This window comes from Apus apus, chromosome 19 (assembly GCF_020740795.1).
Source record: "Apus apus isolate bApuApu2 chromosome 19, bApuApu2.pri.cur, whole genome shotgun sequence".
NCBI lineage: Eukaryota > Metazoa > Chordata > Aves > Apodiformes > Apodidae > Apus > Apus apus.
In genome coordinates, this window is record NC_067300.1 from 7,748,171 (window position 1) to 7,775,070 (window position 26,900).

Sequence of the window (26,900 nt, forward strand, 5' to 3'; positions counted from 1 at the left end):
TGGTGTGGAAGAGCCTAGAGAAGGGAGGTGAAGATCAAGTGGGGAGCAGTTGGGGTTCTCTCTGCACTCACCTTTGAGTGAACAATGATAAACTGTAAGAAGGATCCTGATCCCCAAGTATTTTCATGACTTCAAATTATTTTCTCCACCCCTTTTCCCCTTTGCTATCACAAACGAAGTTGGGATGCACAACTCTCCCAGAGCCAACATGTAACCCACTGGCCTGGAGCATCTTAGATCTACTCAATGATTCACTAGGGACTACAATTGATATAAATGTAATAAATGAAAAGAAATGCTGGCACACCTGGTCCTAATGAACGTCGATGATAAGACCTTTGACTTAGGCTTGAAAACTTTTTGGGTGGCTTAATCCTGAAACAAATAAAAAGAGCTAAGGAGCTATTCGATATCCTGCCAGTTTATATTATACATTTTATGGAAAATTATGTCATTTCTCTATCCCAACCATGTGCTAAGTGCATTTAAATTTCTGAATTAACATTTAACAGATAGGATTACTTTTACAACTGACAGTGTAAATGTAAGTACTTTCATGGAAGTAACTGTTTACTGGATTTTCGGAATTTCTACCAAAAAAAAGTGCACATTAAAATATTTATTTGCAAATCACACACTTGTCATGCTGCTCATTTCACACTTTACATGTTCATTAAACTATGTAGCATGTAATCACCTTTTAACTAAAATAATACCACAGAAGAGAAAAATGTAACACCTAAAATTTTCCACAATGCTCTTAACTAGATGTCACATATTGCTCACAACAGGGTATTTTTGGCTGGTAGAAATTGTGCTTTTTAGAAGAAAGTAGTTTCTGCTAGACTCATTTTTAAATCCAGACTGATCAGAAAGTATGTAGCAATGTAACCTATGAACAATGCAATAGTTCTAGTTATAGAAAGGCAAACTACAAAATACTAATTGAGGAAAACTTTTATATGCTTCTGGAGTAGAAATTTTAAAAATACTGTAGTGAAGCTCCTTGTCTTGTCATGAACCTCATGAAGAGAAGAGGGATACATGGCAAAGACAATGACAGAAAAACACCTTTAAGCAAACATGTACTTACTGAAGTAGATTTTGGATAACACGTATTGATAAATCATCAAGTGCAGACTTCCCTGTTCTGCTTGGATTTATCAAAGGGAATTTACCAGGATCCAGCCCCATTACCAGCCCTTTGCTCTCCTCTCTGAGCTGCTTAGTTGGAGTGGCAACAGGTATTGGACTTTGTAACCTCTCATCTGGTTCAAGAGGGGTGAAGTCCTCCTGAGATGGGAAATAAAAGGAAACCCTGTTGACTGGAGCAGGCAGGTAGTGAAAACATGACATGTACTCACTGGTTACTAAAGCAGATTTTCCAAACGGGCACTATTTTGCTTTATAGGCTGAAAAAAAGTTTTTTATAACTCTAATAGTAATGTTGTTACAGCTCTACAACTCTGAAACACATAAAATGTAGTAGATTCTCATTATCATAAGCAGTATTTAAGTATATCCCCTTAAAACAACAATCCACTGGAGACCACAAAATACAGAGAAACTTTCTAGACAAGGAAGGGAAAAAAACCCAACAAACCACTTGAGGACACATTTGATTTTTTTTTTTTTTTTTAATTATTTAAAGAAACCCATGAAATATGTATCTATTAATAGTGACACTTCTTGAAAATAAACTCCTGCGAGGGACTGAGCATCACATTGTGAAGTTGTGCATCTTGAACATTCAGTGAACTCCGTGGTGAGGGATCTACTCAGCCTCTTAACCAAACTGACCTAATGTTACAATGTCTTGGACAGCTTGGCATAATAGAATTGTGGAAACATGGAATGGTTTGGGTTGGAAGGGACCTTAAAGATCATCTAGTTTCAACCCCCCTGCATGGGCAGGGACACCTCCCACCAGCCCAGGTTGCTCCAAGCCCCATCCAACCTGCCCTTCAACACCGCCAGGGATGGGGCAGCCACAGCTTCTCTGGGCAACCTGGGCCAGGGTCTCATCACCCCCACACTAAAGAATTTGTCTAACCTAAATCTCCCCTCCTCCAGTTTAATCCATTCCTCCTCATCCTGTCACTCCCTGCCCTTGTAAAAATGCAGCATGTTTCTTCATTTGAAAATACTGAAAACCTTGAAAATCTACACACACTGAAAATCACTTAATATTAAATAAAATGGAGATAACTTAAACCTTACATTATCATGTGGGCTCACTTCTTTTACTAGCAAGCAGTCAAGATACTGGCTCCTCTTTTTCAGCTCTTTTGACACTACTTTGGCAAAATCATACAACTCTTCAGCAGTCAAAGCCTGCAAGAGATGATAATACAGGTGGCATTTACTGAACTAACTCTTCTGGACTTCACAAATATGCTGACTCTTGCATCCAACATCATTTGACTCTGTTCTGTCACCATTTTGTTTACACAACTGTGGAAGCAGTGAGATTGTATAGAGGCTGATGTTTTTGTTTGGTGAACAGGCAAACAGGCACAGGACCTTCCTGAGCAAAAACTGTGTGGTAAAGTAATCTTTCCACCACCCCCAAATGTGTATCAACATGTCTGCCTCAAGAATATCAGTTTATACATGAAACAAATATGTACATGAATCAAATTAACATCAAGTCAAACTAAAATCTACTTCATGTTCATTAGAACTTACTTCTTTATCTGCAGTAGGATGAGCACAAGCATCTATCTTCTCATGGAGCTTCTTCAGACAAGAGTTTAATGTCACTGCCTGCAAATTGGATTTTGCTACCTAAAGCAGAAGCAGATATTGGTGATTGAAATCCCATTTAAGGGATTCTCAGAGGCTCCACTTTGAAACCACTGGACTTGCTGGTAAAAACACTCAAATCACTGTTATTCAGAGGAGAAGCTGAAAACAGCCAATTCACAAAAGCAACACTTCATGCCCTCTACTGCACCACACAAACATGCTGCTCTGCTCACATGTGCACACTCAGTGTGCTGCAAGAGCACAGCTGCAGCAGCAGTAAAACAGTTTTAAGCTGATAAAGACAGAAGAAGAGGTTTTGAATTCACATAAAAAGTCACTTAGTGTTTGTCCACTCTGAATTCAGACAAAAATCTCTTTGATGGAATAAAATAGAAATTATTATGATCCATTTAAACAAAGCTCTGAGGTTTCTGTTTGTACCTCTGATCTGATTTGCACTTGCAGATTTTTCAGAAGTCGTTGGCTCTTCTCCATAAAGACTCGATTCATGAAGAGATGATGGAACTTTGTTTCAGCCTGGTTGATAAGTTCAGTAGCCTTTAAGAATGCCAGAAACAAGAGACAAAACTAATTCACTTTTCACTTGTTAAAGCTTACATAATAAAACTCACCATTTCTTCTTATTTTTTCCATCCTTTTATGGCCACACAGAAGTGTCTTAGAGTCCCAGTCTGCAAGCAGGCTGATTATAAATCAAAGATGCCAACAAAATACATAATTTGAAAGAACAAGACTCTGCACACCTGCTCCAAGCATCTTGATTCCATTTTCTCCATATCTGTCTTGACTGAACGTTCAAAAGCACCAATGGATTTACTTTCCTCCTGGAGACGCTTGCTGAACAACTTGACCTCCTCAGGAGAAAAGTTTCCTCCCTCTGAAAACAGCCTGAAAGCAACCAAAGAAAAATCACTTGGGTATGAGTCTTCCTTTTCTCAAAGACTGCTTTAGCTAGGCAGCCCTAAAACATAGATAGCAACAGAAATGAAAACAGTATGATAATTGTGGCTTAAAATAAAAGTGGGTCTTTGTGTTTTTTTAAAAAAGCAAACTAGATGAGTAACAAAAGAAACTTTAATTTTACTGTTCTGCCCATGCAACTAAAGCTGAGACCCAGAAATAGGTAACTGTTTATAAACAACATTCCAATGAAACATCCATACCTGCAACCTTTGAGAAAATCCACATTTGAAACCCTTAATTTTCCTAAAGCTTCTTCCAAATAGTTCCGGTAACTCCTGAGGGAAACCTGGATCATTTCCAGATGATTTTGTAGCTCTGAGTGCAGATTGTTGTTGAAAGAAACTAACCTAACAGCAAAGAACAAAAGACAGGGAAGACATCTAGGAAGAGGAGCATAATGATTCAGAGGCTGTTGTCTGTAAAGACATGAATAAAATCTGAGCCCTCCAGAGTGTTTTGGTATTCTGAAAGCAACCCATGGGACTGGGATTGCTTTAAGGAACATTCCAAAGGCATCAGGAAGCAGGTGCTGCTATTGAAGCAAACCTCCTGCAAACCCAATTAGTCAATTGCTATTGCTGTGCAGGTTCATAAACTGGATGAAGCCTAAACAGATGAAACATCTTTTCTACTCTTAGTCTGCCAGCACTTTGAAAAGATATGAGAACTGTCAGCCATTCAGAACTGGTTTTCATTTCTCCAGGGACAGATAAAGGGAACAGAAACCCTTTACATGTTTTTTTTATTTATTTTTAAGTTCCATGAAGCAATCTTCATTGGAGTGCAATGACAGAAAAAACAGATTCAGAATGCAAAGCAGGAACATCTCAGACAGCAATCAGGAGTATTTAACTATGGGAATTCACAGCCAGGAACACCTGTGCCAGACTTACTTCTCAGTCATAGGAGCGTTAAGGAAGACGGATTCCATGTCACAGATGTGTGACTGTAACTTTTTGCTGATGTTATCTTGCTGCTGACAAAACTTTTGAAATTCAGCTTTTTCCTTTTTCAGAGCCTTGGCCACCTCTGCAGACTGACACTCCAGACACTCCTTGTGAAGCAACAGTTCCACTGATAAGGAAAGAAATGTTACAAGATGGTCGTTTTTCCCTGGTTACTGAGGACAGCCACAACCACCAGCCATCCTATTATCAGAAGCAGCAATAAAATAAACTGAGCCAGATCTCAGAGTGGCTAAAACAGACAAACAAAATACAACTGATTCTGTTTCTTTGACTTTTCTCCTGTGTTTCACTTACATTCCTGGTAGCTCCTAATCTATTCAAATCACAAATGTCTTTTGTTTGCTCTGAGCCTTTTCCCTTTATCTTTGGTCACTGCTGTCATCTCCATTATCTCTCTCTTCTCAGTCTTGTAACAAAAGTAAAGCTAAAAGATGATTTTTTTTTTTCATGGAAAATACACTTCTCCCAAATTTTGTGGACAAAAATCATAGTTAAATCAAGGGCCAGCCAATCAAACTCAAGAAAACTGCCAGAAAAGGCACCTGTCCTCTTTGCAGCAACAAGTGGAATTGAGAAATAATTTCCTGTTCTCCCAAAGGATAATTTTTTATATCTTAAAGATCAACAAGCCTGTCTTAAATAATTTTTTCCACCTGAAAAACCTGACACTGGTCACACAAAGAGAGTTGTGTTGAGTGGTCAATCTCTATCTGCCCAGTGAACTAGCAGACAGTCAACTCTTTCCTATTGTTCTCCATTATTGAGTCAACTGACACTGAAACAGATTTTGGTCCATCTATCATAGCATGGTTCGAGTTGGAAGGGACCCTAAAGCTCATCCAGTTCCAATCCTCTGCAAGGGCAGGACACCTCCCACTAGACCAGGCTGCTCCAAGCCCCATCCAACTTGCCCTTCAACACTGTCAGGGATGGGGCTTCCACAGCTTCCCTGGGCAACCTGGGCCAGTGTCTCACCACCCTCACACTAAAGAATTTCCTCCTCATATCTCACCTAAATCTCCCCTTGTCCAGTTTTAATCCATTCCCCCTTGTTCTGTCACTACAAGCCCTTGTCAAAAGTCCCTCCCCAGCTTTCCTGGAGGCCTCCTTCAGGTACTGGAGATCTTCAGATCCATCTAAAAGGTGTCCACCTAAAATGATCTCTAGATGAAGACATGTAATACTCAGAGTTTAAAAAGTTAATACCAGCTCTAACGTTGTAGATATTTGTCTCTATATTCTCCTGTCTTTGTTGAAGCCCATGAAGATGCAGCTCATGGTCTGAATTCAGCTTCTCTTTCTTGGCAGCTACAACAACAAGGGACTTGGACAGGGACTCTGCAAACCATTTCTCCAAGTGTTCAAAAAAGCAGAGGCGAATCCTATGATTGAAAAAGAAATGTCCCAGTGAGGAACAGTAAGTAATAATTAAGAATTTAAGTGTAGTAATTCTAAGAAATTAACTTCTGACAATAGGAAGATATGGTTTCATTACCATTTGCTCAATACTGGTAGAGTTTGTGAGCTGGCTGCACCCTACTGAGCAGTAGGCATTTCACCCTCATGACTCTGCAGAGAATTTGGGCAAATTACTTGCCTTTCTGTCATATATTTTCTCACTAAATAATTTTCTGTAAAATATGACTGTTCTGTAAGAGCTACATGCTGGTGTGGTACTTTAAGAGCCACGCATGAAAAGCAAGATAAAGCTTTTCTCCCATTTTTGTCATTTTTAAAGAAGGAGTAACACCCAAATAATTACATCATTTTTGCATATTTATTCTAATGTTTCTTCCAAGCAGCTGAGCTTTGTCTATTATCTAAAGGACAAAAAAGGAACAGAACCTGTTTTCTACTAACCGTTTCTTCAGCTCTACAAACAGGGTGTCTTCGATGACCACATGTTTCAGGTACCTAGGAAGTGATTCTTTCTGTTGATGTTTTGACAAAAAAGTCTTTGGGATGTCAGCCTTTCCTGTTTCTTCAAGTCCAAGAACTGTGTAAGTGTGCCCACCAGAAGTGGAAAAGGTCTCAGGGACAATTTCAGAGCTTTTCACCTTGCTACTCTTGACCACAGCCTAGGAAACAACTGGAAATCATAATCTGTTGCCTTTGGAGGCATAAGCATAGAATCAATAGTGCACAGGCTAATGAAAGTACCCTAAGGATATTAATAATTTTCTGGTTCTCAATTTGGACAACATTCACATAGAGAATATGCTTTCAAGTCCTAATAGGCACAGTCATCAAAGTTTTAAAAGGTTTAAGTTATGGTAATAAATTCATGTAACTAAAGACCCAAAAAACCAATACTTAGATAGAAACACAGCTTAAATCATGATTCCCCATGTGTTAAGAACACTATGATGAAATAAACAAAGATTAAAAAAGAAAAATTATATGCAAAAGGTTTTTAAAAGAGTAAAAGCAGTGCATAAGGAGTGGTTGTAAACTGGTGCATGCACTCCATCACCCCATACAAAGGAACTAAAGCCCTGATAGTCCAGAAATAAATGAAACCAATAAAGACTTCTCTGTGCTTTGTGTACAAAGCAGATCTAATCTACTTTAAGGAACTGAGACTTACCTCAGAAAAAAAAACAAACAGATTTCCTATCCTTGTGCAAGATTTTCCTCACCTTCAAATTCTCTTGCTCATTTACCTGTGTAAAGCTTACCCCTTGTCTTGCAAGCTTGGGTTTTTCACTTCCATGAGGAATACTCTCCCCATCCTTTTTTTCCTTTGTTTCTTTAGTTCCCTGTGCAATCTCGGCCTCATTCTTCTTTGTGTTTGTTTCTCCCTTTGCTTGTTTAGAACTCTTCATCTTTCCCTCTCCTTTGTTTTCTTGCATGATGCCCTCAGCTTGCTGCTCCAGACTTTCTGCTTCTGAGCAGAGTTTTAGTGGTCACAATTGGAAGAATTGTGACCACTTGGTTATCAATTGATTGAAAAAGAAGCAAACAAAAAGACCTTTTTGTACCATGAATGAATTACCTTGGTCTTGAAAGGTGAACTCTATCTCTCCTTGCAAGTTCTAAAAGCAAAATAACAAAAAACCCCCCCACAAATTTAAAAATAAGGATTTGTTTGCTTAGAAGAAATTCATATTCCTTCTCAAAATATATGTTTCAATAAGATAGCATAGTCTTGGATGCATCACTTATTTTCTAAAGGAGCTATAACATTCAAACTGGTCAATATAATTTTGTTACTTTGCATTTTTCTGTTTAAAAGGCCAAGTGGACTGGCTGAAAAGCAGTATGTGTAACAAGAACAGAGTTAAAAGTGTGGAGCAGAGAAAGGTTTTGTGCTTCCCCCTCTATTTCTACCAAAACCACTTCAGCCCTATGGCCAAAACAATCCTTTAATTTATATAATCTAAATTCTAAAGCTAACATCAATTTTCCCAAAAATGAAAAATTCATACACTAGTAACTTTCTAAACCAGAAGTTGGTTTTCTTTATACCTGTGTGAAGATTTCCTTTACATTAAAATATTGGCTGATGGATTTACTGTAAGAAATCAATTTCTGCAAAATATCTTCTGGGTAAGCTGCTACTTTATCCATTAGAATCTGGTGCAGTGTCTCATACCTGTCAAATTTAAGGTCAGTGTTTAAGAGATTTCAGGGATATCTAGAAACCAAATGAAACATGACTACAATGTCTTTAAATCCAAATCTAACTATTGGACCAATCTCATAAAACCTTTAGGTTAAATATTCAACTGTACTTGCTCAGCCTGAACACAATCAGGTCAGCACCAGTTTTCTAATATCCCTCTGATCTAACAGACAGAAAAGACTTTCTGGGTGTGCAAATGTAACTGCTTCTTCCCTGGCCACCTATTCCTCAAACCTTCTGCTAAGATTTTCAGCAAGGAGAGTGGTATGAACCAATTTTGATTTTAAAGAGGAAAATGCCTGATCATGAGACACAGAACAGAAAGATTATATATACTTTGGCCATCTGAAATGTATTAGTAACTTCCAGTCCTTTGACTTGCATCAAATCTGTAAGCCCAGAGAACAGGTGGTGGCACAAACCTACTTTCTGATCCCTGTGATTCAAGAATCTGAGCTACTTCTGTTACCTTTTGAATAAATATCCCACTGGCATGGATGACGTGGTATACTACATAATAATATGGATCTGGTATATTTTTTAAATGATACCAGCATTTGTTTGGTCTTGCCTTAGTCCTACTGCTAAAATGTGGGCATTATTTGCCTTAACCTTGTTGAATATGGAAATTATTATATTTTACATTCTTATATGAAGTATCAAGCAGTGTTTTTCCACCCCTTCACCCTACAGCATAAACAAGACGTCAGTACAACCAACACTCAAATATGCTTTCCTTGTGAAGTTTGCATCACAAAATTCATACCCAGCTCTGATGTCATTTAAAGTAGAAAGGGAATTCTCAAAACATTTCTTCAGCTTGTCTTCAGCACTTGCTGTTCTCAGCTGAGCCAGAATTACATCCAGTTGATCTTCCATCTTCTAAAGCCACATAAGAAGAACCCAGCAGGAAATGTTGGAGTAATTACTGAAAAGCTTCACAACTATTCAGGATTCAAATAATACTATTACCTATGTATATTCTAAACCAAGAAGGGAACCTGCCTGACAAAGCCGTGTCCGTTATGAAGACCCTTCATAGATAATCAACATCTCTGACATTGCCACCCTGAGCTGTATGATGTACCCATGCTATGGGAACTTGACATACAAACAAGACCCTATACCTGCACAAGAGCCTATGAACAATAGAAACTTGCAGCCCCTTAATACAGAAGATATAATCTTTATCACCACTGCCATAGCAAGAGTAAGATATGGATGCTCATTAAGTGTGAAGCAAACTGCTAGCAAAAACCTACCAGACAAGATAAAACCACCCTGCAGAAATTCCAGTAGAAGTATCAGAGATTATGTTTTAAATTTTATAGCAAGTACTTAGAATTCTAGAAGCCTCCCTGCATTAAGAAGTCCTTTCTTTACATCATACCACATCCTTATTTTGATGTTAATACCTGTATCGATTTAAGCTGTTTCCATCTGCATCCTTTTAATGTCTTCTGAAATTCACCTTCCTGCTGGGACAGTTCGGTTTGATGGACATCCCAGAGATCCATGGCCTCCTGTAAATAGCTGTACAAGTCTGTGCAATTCCCCTCATTCTTTTTAGCCAGCTCTTCAAAGTCTCTCTAAAGAAATACATTTCAGTGAAAGAGTTATTTTTTTAACTGCTTGCTGGGAGGTGAAACAAATGATTAAGGGGACATGTGACATGCTGAAAGGCTGCCTGGGAGCACAGTGTCAGTATGCAATGTGGTCTCTTCTGCTTGAGGGGAAAAATAGTCCAAGTAAACTGGATAGAATGTGGATTTTTGTTCTAGAAGCTGAGATATCAAAACTTCTGTTTATTCTTCTGGTACTGCCAAGCAAGAATTACTAACTTTTGCATGTGCCCTCAAGTCTTTGGCCTTCTAGCATTTTAGGAACAATTGCCCTGTTATTTTCAAGCACAGAATCATACAAGATAGAATTTAAAGATATTTGGGAGATGATTTAAATCTATCCTTCTACCCCCAGGCAGAGTAAACAATTAATCCTAATTAATCCCTGACAACCTATTATAAATATAAGCCAAACAATTCGGAACTCTTCTCCTTGAAGAGGCTTTTTAACTTGTGGGACAGGTGTTCAGTCACACTGTGGACCTCTTTCCAGTGTGACAAGAGCCCAAGACACATGTGGCATTTCAGGCAGTAGTGCAGGAAGAACAGGCTAACTCCCAGAGGCAATAAAAACTGATGTAAATAAACATACACTCATTTGCTCCAGTTCTTCTTCAAACCGACTTTTCAGTTTCTCTGTCAGTGGAAGTAACTCAGAATTCACAATTTCTTCAGCCTCATTTTTTGTGCAGACACTCAGATTCAACAGATTATTCTAAATTAAAAGAATGGTAAGTTACTGACATGCACATAACACAAAAATATTTTGTGACTTTTAGAGAGCATGGCTAAACTTAGTGCTGCTTCTTCTTGTGACTGGGGAGAGAAAGACTCAACCTCCTAGATCTCATATTCGTAGAATCATGGGATGGTTTGGGTTGGAAGGGACCTTAAAGATCATCTAGATCCAACCCCCCTGCATGGGCAGGGACATCTCCCACCAGACCAGGCTGCTCCAAGCCCCATCCAACCTGCCCTTCAACAATTCCAGGGATGGGGCAGCCACAGCTTCTCAGGGCAATCTGTTCCAGTGTCTCACCAACCTCATAGTGAAGAATTTCCTCCTAATATCTAGGGGCAAAGGAGGAAGGAAACAGTACAATTCTATTTGGACACAAAGGGAGAATCTAGGGCAGAGGGGTGGAATTTCTTTCCCAAGATAAGACAGATTCAGCACAAAGGCTGAGGGTTCTGACCCTGTGTCCTCCACTTAAATGTGGGACAGTATTCCTTGCACTGCTGATATTTGTTACTGCTCTTACACATCTCAAGTACAAATACCACTGCAAACCAAACTGGGCAGGCAGTTTTGTATCAGAATAAGACAGAGGTTAAAAAGCAATTCCACTTGCTATCTCAATGTTTGGTGGCTCCTCAAACCTGTACTACTGCAACAGCACATGGTACCCTGTAACCAATGATCCTTCCAAGAATTTCCAAAGCCGTGAAACTAACCTGGCATAACTCCACTTCTGCCAAACATTTCTGCTGGGTCATCCCACACTGGATGTGTATTTTTGTCATGCGCTGCATGTGGCAGGAATCTGGGGGACATGGAAGAACAGGCCATGGGAAAGGTCCCTGTACTGCACAGAGGAGTGTGAAATGGCAAGAGGACACTGGACCTGTGCTGAGTTTCAGAACTGATAATGTATCTCAGTAGTGTTTCCACTCTTGTACAACACTACCAACCAACTAAATTGGATGGTTTAATACAGATTTTTTTTAACATTATGCTTAAAAGTAGTGAGTTATTTGCAATCTTTGCTACTCTATAGGCATCAAGAGAGGATGTGCTCTGGAAAAAGAGAAGGCAGACACACAGAGGGAAGGCACATCACAGCACTCAGAGGAAGGAAGCACCTCAGACTTCCCCTCTCATTCTCCAAGAAGCAAAAAGGAGTGTTTTGGTATCATTGAACTGCATAAAAATTAACATTCTATTTTCCACAGATTTATTCTAACCCAGTCAGTTTCTGCTAGATCTCACCTGCTGGCAAAAGGGAGCTGCAAGGGACAGCTGATGTTGGTTGTACTGCTGGCTCAAAGCAGAAGATACATGGAAAAACATGGAACAAGTAATATACTTTCAAAGAAACTGACTGCCTGGAAAAAATAAAGAATGAACTGCTTGGATTCCAGACTGGTTTGATGATTTCCCAACTTACCTATACTTTTGCTTAAATTCACCAAAGAATTGTAGCATTCATTTATCTCAGCTTTTGTGTGTCCTGGAGGCAGCAAATCACTATTGACATAGAAAACAAGAGTTAGATGACTTCAGATATAATCCAATCAGCTTTAAAGGATGAAGTTATGAACCAAAGTAGCCATACTACTGTGCTTTATATTATTTAGAGCCGTATCAGCAATGAAAACAAAACTGTTGTTTTTGAAGTCCACTGTTCACTGCAAAAGAACTAACTGTAAACTATCTTGTTGCTACATACATTGTAAAACTGTAAATATTGCAAGGCATTGCACCCAAACCATCTTCTTGTTATCAGGATGGACATTCAAACACAGCAGTGTTAGATTTCTATCAAGACTCTTTTCTTAATTCATTATACAAATTAAACTCACACACACAGCTGACAAGACCACCAATTTTTACTTACCTACCCACTCTTGTCTGCCCCTTTCTACTGTTTCAAGTGTTAGTAAGATTTACTTCTGTGTTCCTACATGTCTAGCCCTTGACTACCTCCTATTTAGTTCAACGGGTCCACCAAAAACCAAGAATGCATTATTTTCCATGAAAAAGAGCTTTACAGAAGAAGTTTAGGTCCTGTCTTACTGCTGCATTGCACAACTGCACACTGCAAGGGAGCAGAGTGCATTTTGTAGTCAAGTCCTTCATCAACTCTAGAAAGAATTCCAGTTTCCTTTGTTCCTCTTCCCTCTTTTGTCATACCTAAGGCGCTGCAAAAACTCCATTCTCCTTCCACTAAGTAAAAACTGATCTGTTATCATATTGTCCATTTCTGTTTTCACAGCTGGGGGATTCTGTATGTCTTCATTTGCCATAAATTCTCTGCAGGATGGAAAAACACACTGAAGTAAATATCTGGGAAACTGTCATGTTTGAAATGCAAAAAGTTTTGCACATACCAGATAAAAAAAGAATGCTAAGTTATTTTAGCTTTTTAGTTGTAAAATGGAAAAATCAATAAATATCACTGTTTGTAGAAAACACAAGTGCACACTAGTCACTTTGTGTTAGTCTTACTCAAAAAACATGGAATGGGTTGGAAGGGACCTTAAAGATCATCTAGATCCAATCCCCTGCATGGGCAGGGACACCTCCCACCAGCCCAGGTTGCTCCAAGCCCCATCCAACCTGCCCTTCAACAATTCCAGGGATGGGGCAGCCACAGCTTCCCTGGGCAATCTGTTCCAGTGTCTCATCACCCTCACACTCAAGAATTTCCTCCTCATGTCTCACCTAAATCTCCCCTCTTCCAGTTTTAATCCATTCCCCCTTGTCCACTACAAATCCTTGTTAAAAACCCCACCCCAGCTGTCCTGGAGCCCCTTCAGGCACTGGAAGGCTGCTATGAGGCCTCCCTGGAGCCTTCTCTTCTCCAATAAAATTTCTGACCTGAAACTGTGAACTACACGGTTCTTTTGGATGAGTTTCCAGTCCTTGACTTTATCTTGCCAATTAAATCGATGTGATAATTCCCACTGCAGCTCTGACTTCATTAGGTTAGAGAAGAGCTGGGCAACTGCCCTCTGATTAGCCAGCAGGGCTCTGTTAATCATCTGTGTATTAAAAAAGATACGTTCATAAAAGCACTAAATAATACACCAAAAATTAATATTGCAAGTTCTGTGTGAAATGAGGGAAAAAGGAGACAAATTATAAAGAATATCTGGCAAAAGCCTCCTGTATGAAAGAAAACTCTCCTATATTGCAGGGACTGATAGGGAGAAACAATGAATTTCAGTTGGAAACAAAAGACATTCTGGGAATGTTCAGATTGTTATCACCTTGCAGGTCAAACAGACTCTCAATATGAAAGATTTACCATGGCCTCATTATTCATGAGCCTGTAAACATCAGCTGACAAGAAGAAGGAAATTTCCTCCAGTTTCACAGTATATTTCCTCAGTACATCTGTTATCTGTGCAATAGGAGAATAAAGAACAGAAAAACAAAAAGCTGTGTATGTTTCAGTTTCCTAAGTTAAGCAGTGATATGAACAAGACAGGTTTTTTTCCCATTAAAATAAATTAAGTTGGCTGATAGACAAGGATGTGAATAGTAAAATATTCATCTTAAATATCTTAAATATTGGGGGTTTTTTTAAGTAATTCATAAAAATAGTAACCACAACATACTAATTTGTTGCTACCCAACTGATTTCTCTATAATATTTGTGATAACTGAGTGCTCTGCAGACAAGCTGCAGTCTGAGTTTAGAAATCAAGCCAACTTATTCTCAAATACTTGTAGCTATTAAAGCCCCAGCTCACTTTATCAGCTCGACACCATTCAGCCTTTTGCAAGGACTCATCCATTTCCCTAATCCACTTCTTCCTGGTCAAGGATTCCTGATGGATGATGTTCCACAGTTCTTCCAAACCCTGCAAGAAGGATTTACTCTCAATCTCAATGAAAACAGATGTCAAAAAATGAGAAACCAAACCAAGCCCCAAAACCAAGCAAGCTTTTGTATCTTGAAACTACAGGAAGGCACAAGAAGCTGTTACACAGACCAAATACAGAGAACTTGAGGTGAGGCAATGGCACGAGCTGACTCACTTCCATTGAGAGACCTTCCAGAGCAGTGTCAACCTCAATCTTTTTAAACAGAAGTTCAATTTTTCTATCAGATTCCATCCGTTTTGCCAGAAGGGATTTTCCAGGTTCCAAAACAAAGGGCTCCATTTCCTAAAAAGGGTAAGGAAGGCAGTCTGATATTTGAATATGAGCCCCTGACCTTGGTATGAGCACTGCAGACTCTCTGGATTGCCAACCCAGCCCTACCTTGGCAATACTGGCAAGCTCCTGACGCATGGAGGTCAGCGCTTCATCGTGACGGCCCCGCCGGCGTTCTGACAACAGCTCCAAGATGTTACTCCCTGTTTCCTCAGGAGCTGCCAAGAAAGAAATGAGGATGATGCAGCTTGGACCTGTCACTGCAGGATACATAACACATGCACAATCAATCACTAAACCCACACGGAGACCTCGGCCGTTTGTTCCAGTGCGTGACGCCTTCCCACCGGAAGGGAAATCTGTGCAAGTCTCTGGTAAAAATTGTCAAGCATATTTCAGCTTTTCCTTTGGTTTCATTAATTTCTGCTTTTCAGCACGATAAAAGCATGGAAGCTACAAACTAAGTTCAGGTAGGATGCAAAAAACTGCAGCTTCCCAGAACGAGATCTGCTGACATCATTCCCATCTGAACACAAACTGACACACGGACAATTTTACAGCCATTTTTTCTCTGAGTCGATTCTTCATCTTCAAAATGACTTACAAATCATCAAAACTGTGTCAGATCATTTCTGAGCTGGATTTTATCCTTTGTTCAGCTGAAACTATTATATGTATAGTGGCTCCAAAACCTACAAATTCTAATATCTGACAGGAAGGGACAAACTTTACCAACAACATCAGGTAGGGATCCAACTTCCTCAGCTGCTTTTTCTTCTGCATTTTTCCAAACCTTTTGAAATGTGGCTTCTCTGAAACAGAAAAAAGCTTTGTTTTGTACTAAATACACAACAAGAGACTTGAAATGGGTATAATGCTCCATTTAATTGACAAAATGTAACAATTAAGTGAACATAAGCATCATTATAGCTTCAAAGAATATGGTTAAAAGAACTAACATTGCTTCTTCTGATTTTAATTGGACTAATTATATATCCTGGGTTGATCACAACCTCAACTATGATGGCATAAAAAGCAAAAAATGCTAGACTTCATACATATAAACTACAGAGACATGCAAACTTTCTATAAAAGGTATAAACACCTGCCAACTGTTAAGTAAGAACTAGCAAGAAATGTGGAAATAGCCTTTTTCTGCCCACTGCTCTTCTCCTCATCTGGGGGACTGTGTTTCTCCCTGGGGGAAGTGAGAATAAGGGTACCATTATTCTGCAGAATAGCTGGAGTGAAGAGAGTGGATGGACACACTAATTCACTTTCTTGCTCATTAATTAATCATCAATCCATCATCATATAAGCCATTGATACAGTTAAAAATATAGTTTAAAAACGTGGATCGGACTGGGCTTCTGTCTAAATTGCTATGAACAAAAAAGACATACAATTTATTTTAAATAAAAGCTGTATGATATGCATGCCATTGCAAATATTAGCTTGTTAACCTGCACTTTAACTGACTCATAATACATCTGGCAAGGAGACTATCACAAGCTGTGACCAACAATTCAGCAGCGTCTAACTCCCAGTGCAGACACCAGAGCTTCACACCTGCAGTCACCGAGATAGAATTGGATTTTCATGCTGTTCTCTACCTGTTTGGCAACAGCGTTTCTGTGGGGTCATTGCAGGGTGTTTTCTCCAGCCACTTCTGCTGGTAACACAGTAGCAGCCTGGCATCAGTAGAAATGTCTGAGGCCTTAAGCAGACAGAGTTTTTCGCTCTGTGTAGGAAACCCAGCCTTGCTCCTTGCTGCATTCAAAGAGCGTACGAGGAGAACCTTCAAACAACCACAACAAAACCAGTTAGAATTCTCTCCAACCTACTGAACAGAACATAACAAAATAATTGATAAAAGGAGTGGAGGAAAGGTGGCAGAAGAGACAGGTGAAATAATGAACATCACTTTGCATGTGTCACGATTTTCATCCCAGGCTGCATTCCAAATAGGAAAAAAAAAAAGATACCCCTCTCCTCAGGGAGGAAAACTAAGGCAAACTGGCCTGCATGGTTTGTTTATAGCTACAAGGAAAGTCAACAGCAGAGTGAGAAATGCCTGAATCAGGCCTACTGTTCTCTTAATTTATCTTTTACTTCGGTGTTACAACCATTCTGCCTCCAGGTAACACATCCTGACATGCAGCCAAGACACAGGAGCAGCCCTGGACACACTGCAGAGCAAACGCTGCAGATAACACAAACATTTTCTACCAAAACAAACCAGAGCCAGAAAGGTTGAAACTGGCCTCAGCTTTGAGGTCACTCAAAGCACTTGTAGCAGCCAGCAAACAACCCACCAACCTTTGGCTGCTTCCCCTCTTGTTTTTACCTCATCCTCAAAGATCTGTCTGTAGACTGCCCCCCTGGGGACCAGGCGCACGGCCCCCACCACCTGCATGTGGCCCAGCACACCAGCTGCCAGCCCCGGCCTCCGGAAGAACTACGCTGTCCCAGCTGGCAGCCAAAGGGAGAGAAAACGCCTCAGTTTGAGAAGCTTCTCCCGAGGGTGAAGCCGCCCGGGTGCCGCTCTCGACTGACACGGCGGCAGGCGGAGCATCCGGAGGGTGTGTAAACACCAAGGTGGGGACGGAGCAGGGTTTGGGGACGCGGGGCTGAGGGGGAAGAGCCCGACCCGCGGTTCCTGCGTCCCCCGAGAGGGGCTGAGGCCACCGGGCCGCGCACCCGTCACCTAGCAACGGAGGGGAGGGGCGGCGGGTCACCATGGCAACGCGGAGGCGGGGGGCGGGGCCTGGCATCGCCCCGCCCACCGGGGGGAGTCGGGGAGGGCCAGGATGGGGAACCGGGGCTGCAGTGACTCCCTCAGAAGGTGCTTCTTCCAAACCGCACGTTTAATGAACAAAAACACAGCAATACTTTAATGATCAAGCTGGAAGCCGCGGTGGGTCCCCCTGGGGCGCCGCCTCCGCCCAGCGCGGGGGGTGGGCCCCTCAGGGAGCACCCCAGGGTGCCCCTTCCCCACCGGCCTCACCCTCACTTCAACCCAGCTTTTTTCAAGTCCTCTGGCAGAACGCGGCCTTTCTTCCGGGCCCTGGCTTTCTTCTTCTCGATCTTCTCCTTCTTCTTCTTCTGAATGTTCTTGCGACGCTTCTCCTGCCGCTGCTGCATCTTCCCCGCCACCCGCTCGGTGCGCTGCTCCCACCGCCGCCGGCGCTGCGCTTTCCGCTTCTCCTTGCGCTTCAGCGCCTCCTTCAGACGCTCCTCGTCGTCACGGATCTTCACGCCTTCCGCTTTGTAGAGAACGTTCGTCCATCTCATCTTGTTCTCCAGCTCCTGGGCCTTCTTCTCGTCCTTCTCCTTGAGCTCCTCCAACTTGTTCTTCCTGGTCTCCAGCCTGCTCAGCAGCTGCCTGTAGTTCTTGCCCGTCAGAGGGGTGATCTTGCCTTTCACTGCTTTCCTCTTCTCTTTTTTCTTCTGGATCTTGTTCAACTCATTCTCTTCATGGACTTCCACCCTGTTAAAGACCAACTCATCTGTGCTCTCCTCCTTTTTGCTTTCTGGCTCTACAGGAACCTCCTCAGCTTCCTTCTTCTCCATTTTTGCCTTCATCTTCAGCTCCTTTCTTCGGCGCTTCTTTCTCTCCCTCTCGTATTTCCTTCGCTGCCTCTTCTCCAGGACTGCAGGGGGTAATTCTTTGGCATCATCCTAAGAAGAGGGATGGAAATTAATCAGGGGTCTTAAAGGGATAAAGCAGAATTAAATGCAGGATATCCTCAAGTTCCTGATTTCAAACTTCTAAGAAATGCACTGCACTGGTGACTAGAGGCTAAACACAGCAAAGGCATTTCAAACACTTTACTCTCTTAACACCCAGTAGCTCCCCCAAGCTCTGGGTGCTTTTCCTTTTCCCAAAGACCACCAGAGGCATGCTCTCCCCCAGGTCTCCCAGCAATACTTCCCAGACACTTCCTCAGGACACAGACTGAGCTCAAATCATGAGCCTGTAAGACCGTAGCCCTGTCCCCACATCCCTGGGAGGTGAGGGAGACTTTACACTACATAAACACACACACAGATAGATATGAAGAGTTCTCATACTTGTCCAGAAGCTTTTTTAATCTTCTCGTGTAGTCTCTGACGCAAGAGATTCATTGCAGAGAAAGAAAGGGAACCCAGTTCATTTTTGCTCCCTGAAAACGAGAGGAATAAAATAAAAATACTTTAAGACAGCACTGGCTGAACAGAAGAACTTTCTATGGCTACAGGAAAAGCCCCAATAACTCTTTAGATGCTGTAAATAAAATAATGGGAATTCTAAAGAAAACAAGACTTTCTATTTCCTTGGTTTCTTCAGCATTTCCCCTTTTCGAGCCATATTATCGTTCCACACTGGCAGCCAGAGCAGCCCGGCAAGCCCTGTGGCTGCCAAACAAACCAGAAGTACTCAGGGAGTGTAAACAGAGACGCCAAGGACATCTTCGTGATCAGGCGTTGCAGACTGACCGTGGAAAGCCGGCCCGGCGTGGCAGACACCGCCTCCACGCGGCAACTCCCAGAAGTTACCCAAACACACAAAAACACCAGGCTCCTGTTCCCCGAGAGCCACCCCGTGGCGACTCTACAGACCCAAACGCATTGCAAAAGCTCTTGGGCACATGGAATAAGCCGAGACGTTTTCAGTTCAGCTCAACTTGTGAAAGGCTTTCCAGGCTCTGCGTGGGTGAAGCAGCAGAAAAGCAGCCCCCTCGGCTTAATTTTAACCCAAACACAGAAACGCTGATGTTCTCACCTTTAACCAAGCCCTCATTTCTGCTCTCTGTGACACCCTGTGGAGATGATTTACTGGCTTGAGGGGATGTTTTCTTTCCTGGAGCGGGTTTATTGGTGTTAGAGACCACCTGCTTGACTGAAGGACCGTTTGTCTTCTCAGCTTCCTTCCTGGATTTCTTTCTCTTCTTTTTCTTGAGCTGTCTGCCAGCATCCCCCTGCTGGCCCGGCTTAGACACTAGGAGACAAATTACACGAAAAAAAAAAGAGGATAACGCTACACTCCTACTTCCTAAGGTTCAGCTGCCCCCACGGACTGAAAGCCCAGCCCTGCAGTGGCACAGCACCTTCAACAGTTCCACAGCACCGCCAACAGTTCCACAGCTCAGGGTTTCTTCAAACAGACCCAGGCTCCAGTGACCCCCCGCTCTCCCACGTGTCCCCACGCGCACAGCAGCGCCCACAGCCCCGGGATTGCGGCTTGTTTGTTTTTTAGAACCGGCACAACACAACACAACCCCTCCAGTCCGAGCCCGCCACCCGCCCGGCCGGGCCGCGGGGACAGAACCCGAAGCGTTTCGTCTCCGTTACCGAATTTCCTCTTCCGCGACTCCGGGGCCTGCTGCACGCAGACCTTCCTCGCCAAGCCCTGCAGGTAGGAGTCCTGCGCGGCCAGGCTGGCCATGAGGGCGGGGGGACGGGCGGGCCGGGCCCCGCACCCGCCGCCTCCGCACGCACCGCGAGGGCCGCGACATCCCGCCCGGCAGGAAGTGACCTCCGGGCGGCGGCAGGAAGTGACGTCACGCCCGCCCGGTGCCGGCGCCGCCAGCGGGTCGCGTCGCGGTCCCGGCTGAGCCCCGGGCTTCCCGCGGCACCTGCCGCTGCCCCTCGCAGGCCGCCCTCCGCTTCGCTATTGCCCCCCGGCTCCGGCCTGCAGCTCCCAAACCGGCACCGGGGGGGGTGAGCAGACGGCGGCCGAACGGTTCCCGGGGCGCGGGCAGCCCGCAACCACCGGGGGTTTCTTCCAGCCCCGTCCCGAGGGCCCGCCCCCGCTCAGCGCCGCACTCTCACAAAGCCTGGTGCCTGAAAACACACGCCGGAACGGTGACACACGGAGAGCGAGTTTTATTAAACCAGCGAATGACAAAAATCAATGGAATCGAGGAAAAATAAACCAGAACGTATCCCAAAAAAAATTCACATCCTACGAGCGGAGGGGCGGCAGCAGAACGCGGGGGTGCGTGGGCTCAGGTGCTGGCGGGGCGGCCCTGGCTGCTCCCCCCGCAGCCCAACCCCGGCAGGGCCTGCAGGACCCGCAGAGGGAGGGGCAGGAGATTTCCCTGGTGCTGAACAAGCTCCAGGGAAGGAAACTGCGAGTTCCTGAGCACCCCGCCCTGCTCACCCCGGCATGTTTTTATCAGACAAAACTATCGGCCACCATTAGTTACTGTGTAAAGACTGAGAAGGGAATGAGAGTCACTAGAGCGTGTCCCGGCTCCTGCCTGCAGCCTGGAGAATCAGCACCTCCTCCTTCCCACTCCTCAGCGTGCCCTTTCCAAAGGGGAATACTGCTCGTTGGCAAGTCTCCTAGGAGCCTCCTCCCACACGATGGCAAGCCAGCAGTTTGTGAAGTACTCCGAGACTGGAGACGGCTGTGTACAAAATACTACAAGGTTCTCACTCTGGTTGGGCAGCAGGGAGGTTGTCAGAGCCCACCTGAGAGCTCGGAAGCAGCAGGAATATCAATAACCTCGGGAAGCAGGGCAAGACCCCCAGACACTGACTGCCCCTGCATTTGGTTCAAGTTTATCCCAAACAAATCCAGCTCCAAACACTCCAGCCTGTACTTACTGAGACTCACATGGAAACAAACTGGATTTCTAATGAACTCTACAGGCAACTATCACAGAAAAGCAAACCTAACTCTAGCTTATTAGTACAATCAGCTTCGTTTTGGCTTATCACAATCTCTGAGGGGAGGGGAGCACTCATGGCAGTGTCCCAGGGATGGAGAGAGCCCCGTGGCCATCCAGTGAGCAGAAAGCTGCAAACGCAGCTCCAGAGCCCTCTCCTGGGAGTGGGAGATGCTCGGTACAGCAGATGGAAGAGTCCAGCAGCGGCGCCACCCGGAGGATCCTCTTCAGGAGTGCTCGGCAGGGCCGGCCCCCCCGTGCCCGTTGACGTGGGGGTGCGACGGGGTGGAGCTCTGGGAGGGAGCAGCGCTCTGCTCCGCTGCGGCAGCTGCCAGAGGCATGGAGAGGCTTTCGGGGGACAGCGTGGCAAAGTCTTGTCTCCAGTAGGCTTCGCACAGGGGGAGATCGTTGCTGTCACACAGACTGTAGCTTTCCAGAACAAGCAAGCCCAGGCAGGAGAGGCAGCAGGTGCCGCGTGAGGGGGCAGGGGAGGGAGGGAGGGGGGAGCAAGACAGAAGCAAAGCGTTAAGAAAATGACAAAAACACGTTCATGGATGTAAGGTCTGTGCTCACAAATTCACCACGAGCCTTGTGAGAGTGGCCTGCACTAACACACCCCTTAAGGGCTGTTCTGGAAGCTCGTGAGGATCTGGTGAGGATCAGGGGGACTTCAGAGATAAAACCCATTGCTACAGACTCCAACAGAGGCTCAGTCCTAATTCAGATGCTCAAAGTCCCTGGAAAGATCTGGGCTAAAGTCCTAGCACCCCAAAGATGGGAGTTCTGCTTATCTGAGTGAGGCAAGGACCTCACCCATCACTACTTTACTTGGAGCTAGATCATAAACTCTATGAGGAAAAGAAATACACATCTTGCTCCTACTTTATTTTCAGCAAAAAAAAGCTAGCACAACTCTTTTAGGGCCTGTCCCTGTCATAATAAAGAGGAAACCTCTCTGTACCCGTGCCCTTTCAGTAAAGTGCTCCACAGAAGGTCTGGGTCTGCTACTGAAGCTCCCCAGCCTGATTTTAGAGTTCTGATGGCTCCTACCATTTTCAGCAGAACCTGAGCTGTTCTTCTAAAAGCAACTGGCTGGATGTGACCACTCATGACTATAGAGCTGGATGAACCAGCAATGTGGGCAGTAATGGTTTTAAACAACTGGCTAATTCTGGCCTGTGCTCTGAGGAAAACACAACATGGAAGGGCTGAAACTAGAAAGAAAAATTATGCAAGAGACTGAAACAAAACCAAAACAAATTCCAAAGAGAAGAAGGAGCTGCACACACAAAAGACACCCAAGACAAAGTGAGTGCTGAAGCAGAAAGCAGCTTGCAGAGTAAAACAAACCCAATGGGTCAAGTGATTTTGTTGTTGCAGCTTTATTTGTACTTTAGTGTGTGGACTTGAATAGATGCTTAGGGAAATATTTTAAGCGTAGAAATATGAGACACTTCAAATTGCACAAACATGAAACATGTTGAGATCTACCCCCACACTCAAGACAGCTCCTGTCATCTCAGAGGAGGGAGCAATGGAACGAACATAAGTGCAAGTCTGGGGTTTAGGATGAGAGAAGACAAGCTGGAGTTACTGCTTTGGAGAAGAAGCACACAAAGCACTGCTTGCAAGCATCTACTTTAGAGCTCTTTTCTGGCTGGTTTTGCCATAGAAGCCAGTGGATAGAGGCTTGATATCTGGGGCCTTTATAAAATCCCTTGGAAGATCACCCTTCCCTAAAGTCCCCAGCTCACAGTGGAGCTGGGTTCAATTAGCAAAGACCTTCAGGACTGAACCAGAACTTTGACTCCTATCAGTCCTAGACCTCAGGCCATGGTTTCCAAGGAGAACCTGGCCACAGCATCCACCACATAATGGCAGGTGAGTTACTACAAAAATTTTAGCTGCATCAGAAGCAGAAATGCTTCTCCTGCTGCCCCAGTTGGAACAGTTCCAACAGCCTGAGCCTTGCCTCTCACATAATACTCCTCAAAAGTCAGGGTGAATGAGCAGCTGCTGCACAGCCCACAAGTGCACTGGCCAGTCTGCTGCCCTGTGCTGTGACAGAGGGTTCCTCAATGTGTGGAAGGGACTGCTTCCCCTTGGAGCATGCAGCCATGGAACAGCTCTAGGAAACTACTTGAACACAGGAACTGAAAATCCTTCAGAACCACCAGCTTTAGTTTCAAGGACCTGCTTTCAGGTCTCCTCACCAAAACCCCCACGTACACATAAAAAGCCCAGAAATTAAATCTAACCTGAGACACGTTCTCATAGTTACTCACTGTGGGCAGGGGGCTGCTGCACAACACCAGTGACAGCTGCTGGGCAGGAGACACTCCCTGCTACAGGCTTTTTGCAGTGCACAGCAACCAAACTATTTCCCACAGAGGAGCTGCTGCAGGGAGCTCACTTTCCTACTGCCTTCCCTGGAGGAACAACCTCAGAGGAACTAACCAGTGACCTTCAGGGAAGCTGTGGGGGAGCAGTTTGGCAGGAGGGCTGCGTGGGACCCATGTCCTGGCCTCATGGGACTGCACACATCTACAATTCCTGTGGGATCAAGCCCCACCAGAAAGTAACAGACAGTGCAGAGAGGCAGCCCCAGCTGGGCTCCCAGGACAGGGCAGAATTCCCGTTTGTGGGCAAACCAGCTGTTGAATTCCAGCCATTTGAACATGATTATCACTATGACTTAACAGAAACCCTTTTTCCCCACGTTAGACAATGAGGTTTCATTAAAAATATCTTAGCACTCTAATTATAAAAAGACTCTGAATAAATCACTGTTTCTGAATTAACACACACACAATTTCTTTGGTGCAGAAGAAGGCAGGAAAGAGCACAGGAAGGGAGAAAGTGCTAAAAGCAAGTGAGGAAGTGCTACATGGTAACAGGCTTCAGTGGAGGGATCACAGCTCTGTAAAGCTGCCAAGTTTCCTCACCTTGTGACCCCTCTTCTAAGAAAGACCACAAAGGCAAGTCCGTTTGGCACCCACCAACATCTGTCCCAGATGTTAGTTCTGTTCCTAAGGGCTGGTCTACGTGGTATCTGGTGCCAGGCAGGTGAGCAGACCACGCCAGCATGGTCAGAACCCCTTAGTGCAGAAGTTAAAGCTACAGACACACCACGGTGGCACTCTGGTGACAGGGTGAGAGAAACAAGCCTGACACACGTGAGGCACTGTCACCCCACATCACTCTGGATAGAGCTCAGGGATGAAACATTCCTAGGATCCCTAGACACCCTCCCAAAAAAATGAGTAAACTTTGAAGAACAACTCTAAGCATTTACCTCTAGTTTCCTTCCTATGTCATAACTATTCCTAAGCTATGTTGGATCTTTTCACTCTTAAAATATGTATATTACATATAAATAATGGCCAAACTTCCCAAAATATCAAGCAATTAGGGGTTTAGTTGACCCAGCTGGAGTTATAGGCATTCAGCATTTTTAGAAAGAAGAGAAAGGTAAAAACAGAAAACCTGGTCATTAAAATTCTAAGTAAGATTTTTGTAATTTAAGTTTTTGTTTAGAAGTCATAGCATTATTGTACTGACTTCACTTAGCTTGCACAGTGCAGCCAAAATAATCAGGTTCTCATTTGTTCTCTCCTGCTTTCCTTTACTGCATCATCAACTAGAAGTGCTGGAGTGCATGACAGAAAACAACATAAAAAAAATAAAGTGTCTGAATTCTCTAAGGCCCATTTTCTAAAAGTCTTTAAAAAATATTAATAATCTCACAAACAAATCACTATTAAATCTTTCATAGAAAACCCTATCATGATACTTCATAAATCAATGAAACTGAGCAAATCTTTGCTGCTCCTTTCAAACGTCCACCCCAACAGGCAGCCAGGGGGACTAGAAGGGAAAAGGCACAATGTGTCACCAGGTCACTTGGGAAAGGACTCATCTAATATAAGGACCCAGCTCAGCAAGCTGGTCTCTCTAGGGAAAGAGACAGAGGCTCTTCCACAAGGATACTCAGAAGTCTGTACCCCCAAGGAAATTAATCTCCTTTTACAATGATTAAAAGGAAGCCTCAGCAAATTATCTGTCAAATCTAGCCAACAAGCAGGCACCTAGAGTTGGATGCTGTGAAAACCTCCTTCACTGTGACATTCATGCCCTGTCTAGTATCTATAAGGAAAAGACAGTTACTTTAGTTGCAGAAAAAGAGTTTGACCTAATTAAGGAGAGGAGTGAGACTTTGTTGGGAACATTCTCAAGACCTCTACTCTAAGGACTACTTGTTTGTCTGGACTAACCACCTCAAAAGGGCTGTAGTCATAAGGCAGAAGTCCACTGCCCTATTTGTACCTGGAAGAGTAATATTCTTCTTCTAGCTCGTACAGGTCAATGGAGATTTCATCCCGTAGTGCAATCAACTTCTTGTCACACTCCTCCTGCAAGCTTCTCAGCTGCTGGTTGCGCTGGTTGATGGCTTCATTCACAGAGGGAAAATCATTGAGGATCAAGAACTGCTTCAGGTCTGACACGAGTTTCATCAGGGACTCACCAGCTCGGACCTTGCAGCAGAGAGGAAAATCACACAGCACATCAAACCAGGGCTTTGCTCCAGTTTGACACATCTCCCCAAATGCTGCTTCAACCCAAGCCTTGAATGAAGTAGAAACTCCCATATTATGACAAATTGAGCTGACAAGCCAGGCCACCTTGCTTCCCGCTAGTGAAGGAATTAACCCAGCAGCCACTCCAAATATCAGGTTACTCTTCCAGCAGCAGAACCCGTGAGAGTTATAACGGCTGCACTAGATGCAACAGCGAGCCTAACAACACCTGCAGGATTGTGCTTCCCCCCGACTTGAACAGCAAAGGGCTACTCACAATGTTTGCAGCTCTGACGTGCATCTCATAGTTATCCTGTTCACCCTGGGTTGCTCGAGAGACTTGAGTTTCGTCCTCAATCTAAAGAAAAAAGCACATGTATCCACCTTTACCTCATACACCATTACTACATTACAACGCATTTTATGACTCCCGTCCGAAAGAACCCTCTTCCCTGAAGTTCACCCCAGGGAGAACAGAGAGAAAGGTGCCCGTCCTTCCCCTCAGGGCCGGCCTTTCTCCCCTCCGAGGCTCTGTGTCCCCCAAGGCCCCTTCTCTCCCCTCAGGGCCCTTGCTTTCCCCTCACAACCGCCCCTTCTCCCCTCAGCCACTGCCCTCGGGGCTCGCTTAGGGCCCGGCCCCACCTTGGCCGTCTTGATGATTTCGGTGAAGTTATCCATGATGGATTTGACGTCGTCCTTGAGGCGCTTGTTGTAGGACTGGAGCAGGGTCTCCTTGCTCTGCGGCAGGACCCGCTGCTGCGCCATGGCCGCCATGGCCGCCCGGCCCCGCCCCCTCTCGCGAGACCTGCCACCCCACCGAGATTTCCCGGCATGC

The 26,900-nt window shown here is 44.1% G+C and overlaps 3 protein-coding genes across 9 annotated transcripts in view; all 3 read right to left on the reverse strand.

Annotated features, from left to right (window-relative positions):
- Positions 1–17,616, reverse strand: part of GBGT1 (globoside alpha-1,3-N-acetylgalactosaminyltransferase 1 (FORS blood group)) — a 36,757-nt gene extending 19,141 nt beyond the window's left edge. For 2 of the 6 annotated variants that reach the window (XM_051636783.1, XM_051636782.1), the window contains exons 1-27: positions 17,180–17,616; positions 16,446–16,630; positions 15,565–15,644; positions 14,941–15,050; positions 14,716–14,844; positions 14,427–14,537; positions 13,979–14,074; positions 13,549–13,712; positions 12,862–12,981; positions 12,116–12,195; positions 11,403–11,491; positions 10,540–10,662; positions 9,741–9,914; positions 9,092–9,207; positions 8,169–8,295; positions 7,696–7,735; positions 7,379–7,587; positions 6,561–6,778; positions 5,907–6,082; positions 4,626–4,806; positions 3,933–4,079; positions 3,513–3,657; positions 3,190–3,306; positions 2,689–2,787; positions 2,221–2,334; positions 1,094–1,293; positions 308–375 (exon numbers count right to left, since the gene is read on the reverse strand). In XM_051636783.1, coding sequence (XP_051492743.1) covers positions 308–375; positions 1,094–1,293; positions 2,221–2,334; positions 2,689–2,787; positions 3,190–3,306; positions 3,513–3,657; positions 3,933–4,079; positions 4,626–4,806; positions 5,907–6,082; positions 6,561–6,778; positions 7,379–7,587; positions 7,696–7,735; positions 8,169–8,295; positions 9,092–9,207; positions 9,741–9,914; positions 10,540–10,662; positions 11,403–11,491; positions 12,116–12,195; positions 12,862–12,981; positions 13,549–13,712; positions 13,979–14,074; positions 14,427–14,537; positions 14,716–14,844; positions 14,941–15,050; positions 15,565–15,644; positions 16,446–16,630; positions 17,180–17,248 — 3,487 coding nt within the window. In that variant the 5' untranslated portion in view covers positions 17,249–17,616. The other 4 variants (XM_051636784.1, XM_051636785.1, XM_051636786.1 and 1 more) reach the window with 4 other exon arrangements.
- Positions 17,617–17,698: 82 nt separating this feature from the next.
- Positions 17,699–20,330, reverse strand: SURF6 (surfeit 6). Its single transcript, XM_051636817.1, has 4 exons — positions 20,167–20,330; positions 19,598–19,813; positions 18,907–18,998; positions 17,699–18,513 (listed from the first exon to the last, which is right to left on the reverse strand). Exons 1-4 carry the CDS (start codon positions 20,258–20,260, stop codon positions 17,842–17,844), a joined length of 1,074 nt encoding a protein of 357 aa, XP_051492777.1. The 5' UTR covers positions 20,261–20,330; the 3' UTR covers positions 17,699–17,841.
- Positions 20,331–20,675: 345 nt separating this feature from the next.
- MED22 (mediator complex subunit 22) lies at positions 20,676–26,850 on the reverse strand. 2 transcript variants are annotated; one of them, XM_051636827.1, is made up of 4 exons: positions 26,708–26,850; positions 26,343–26,423; positions 25,815–26,023; positions 20,676–21,911 (listed from the first exon to the last, which is right to left on the reverse strand). In XM_051636827.1, the coding sequence occupies exons 1-4, from the start codon at positions 26,837–26,839 to the stop codon at positions 21,716–21,718; spliced, it is 618 nt and encodes a 205-aa protein (XP_051492787.1). In that variant the 5' UTR covers positions 26,840–26,850; the 3' UTR covers positions 20,676–21,715. The 2 variants fall into 2 exon arrangements, with proteins under 2 accessions (XP_051492787.1, XP_051492786.1); XM_051636826.1 differs by having other exon boundaries at positions 20,676–21,917.
- Between the last annotated feature and the right edge of the window lie 50 nt (positions 26,851–26,900).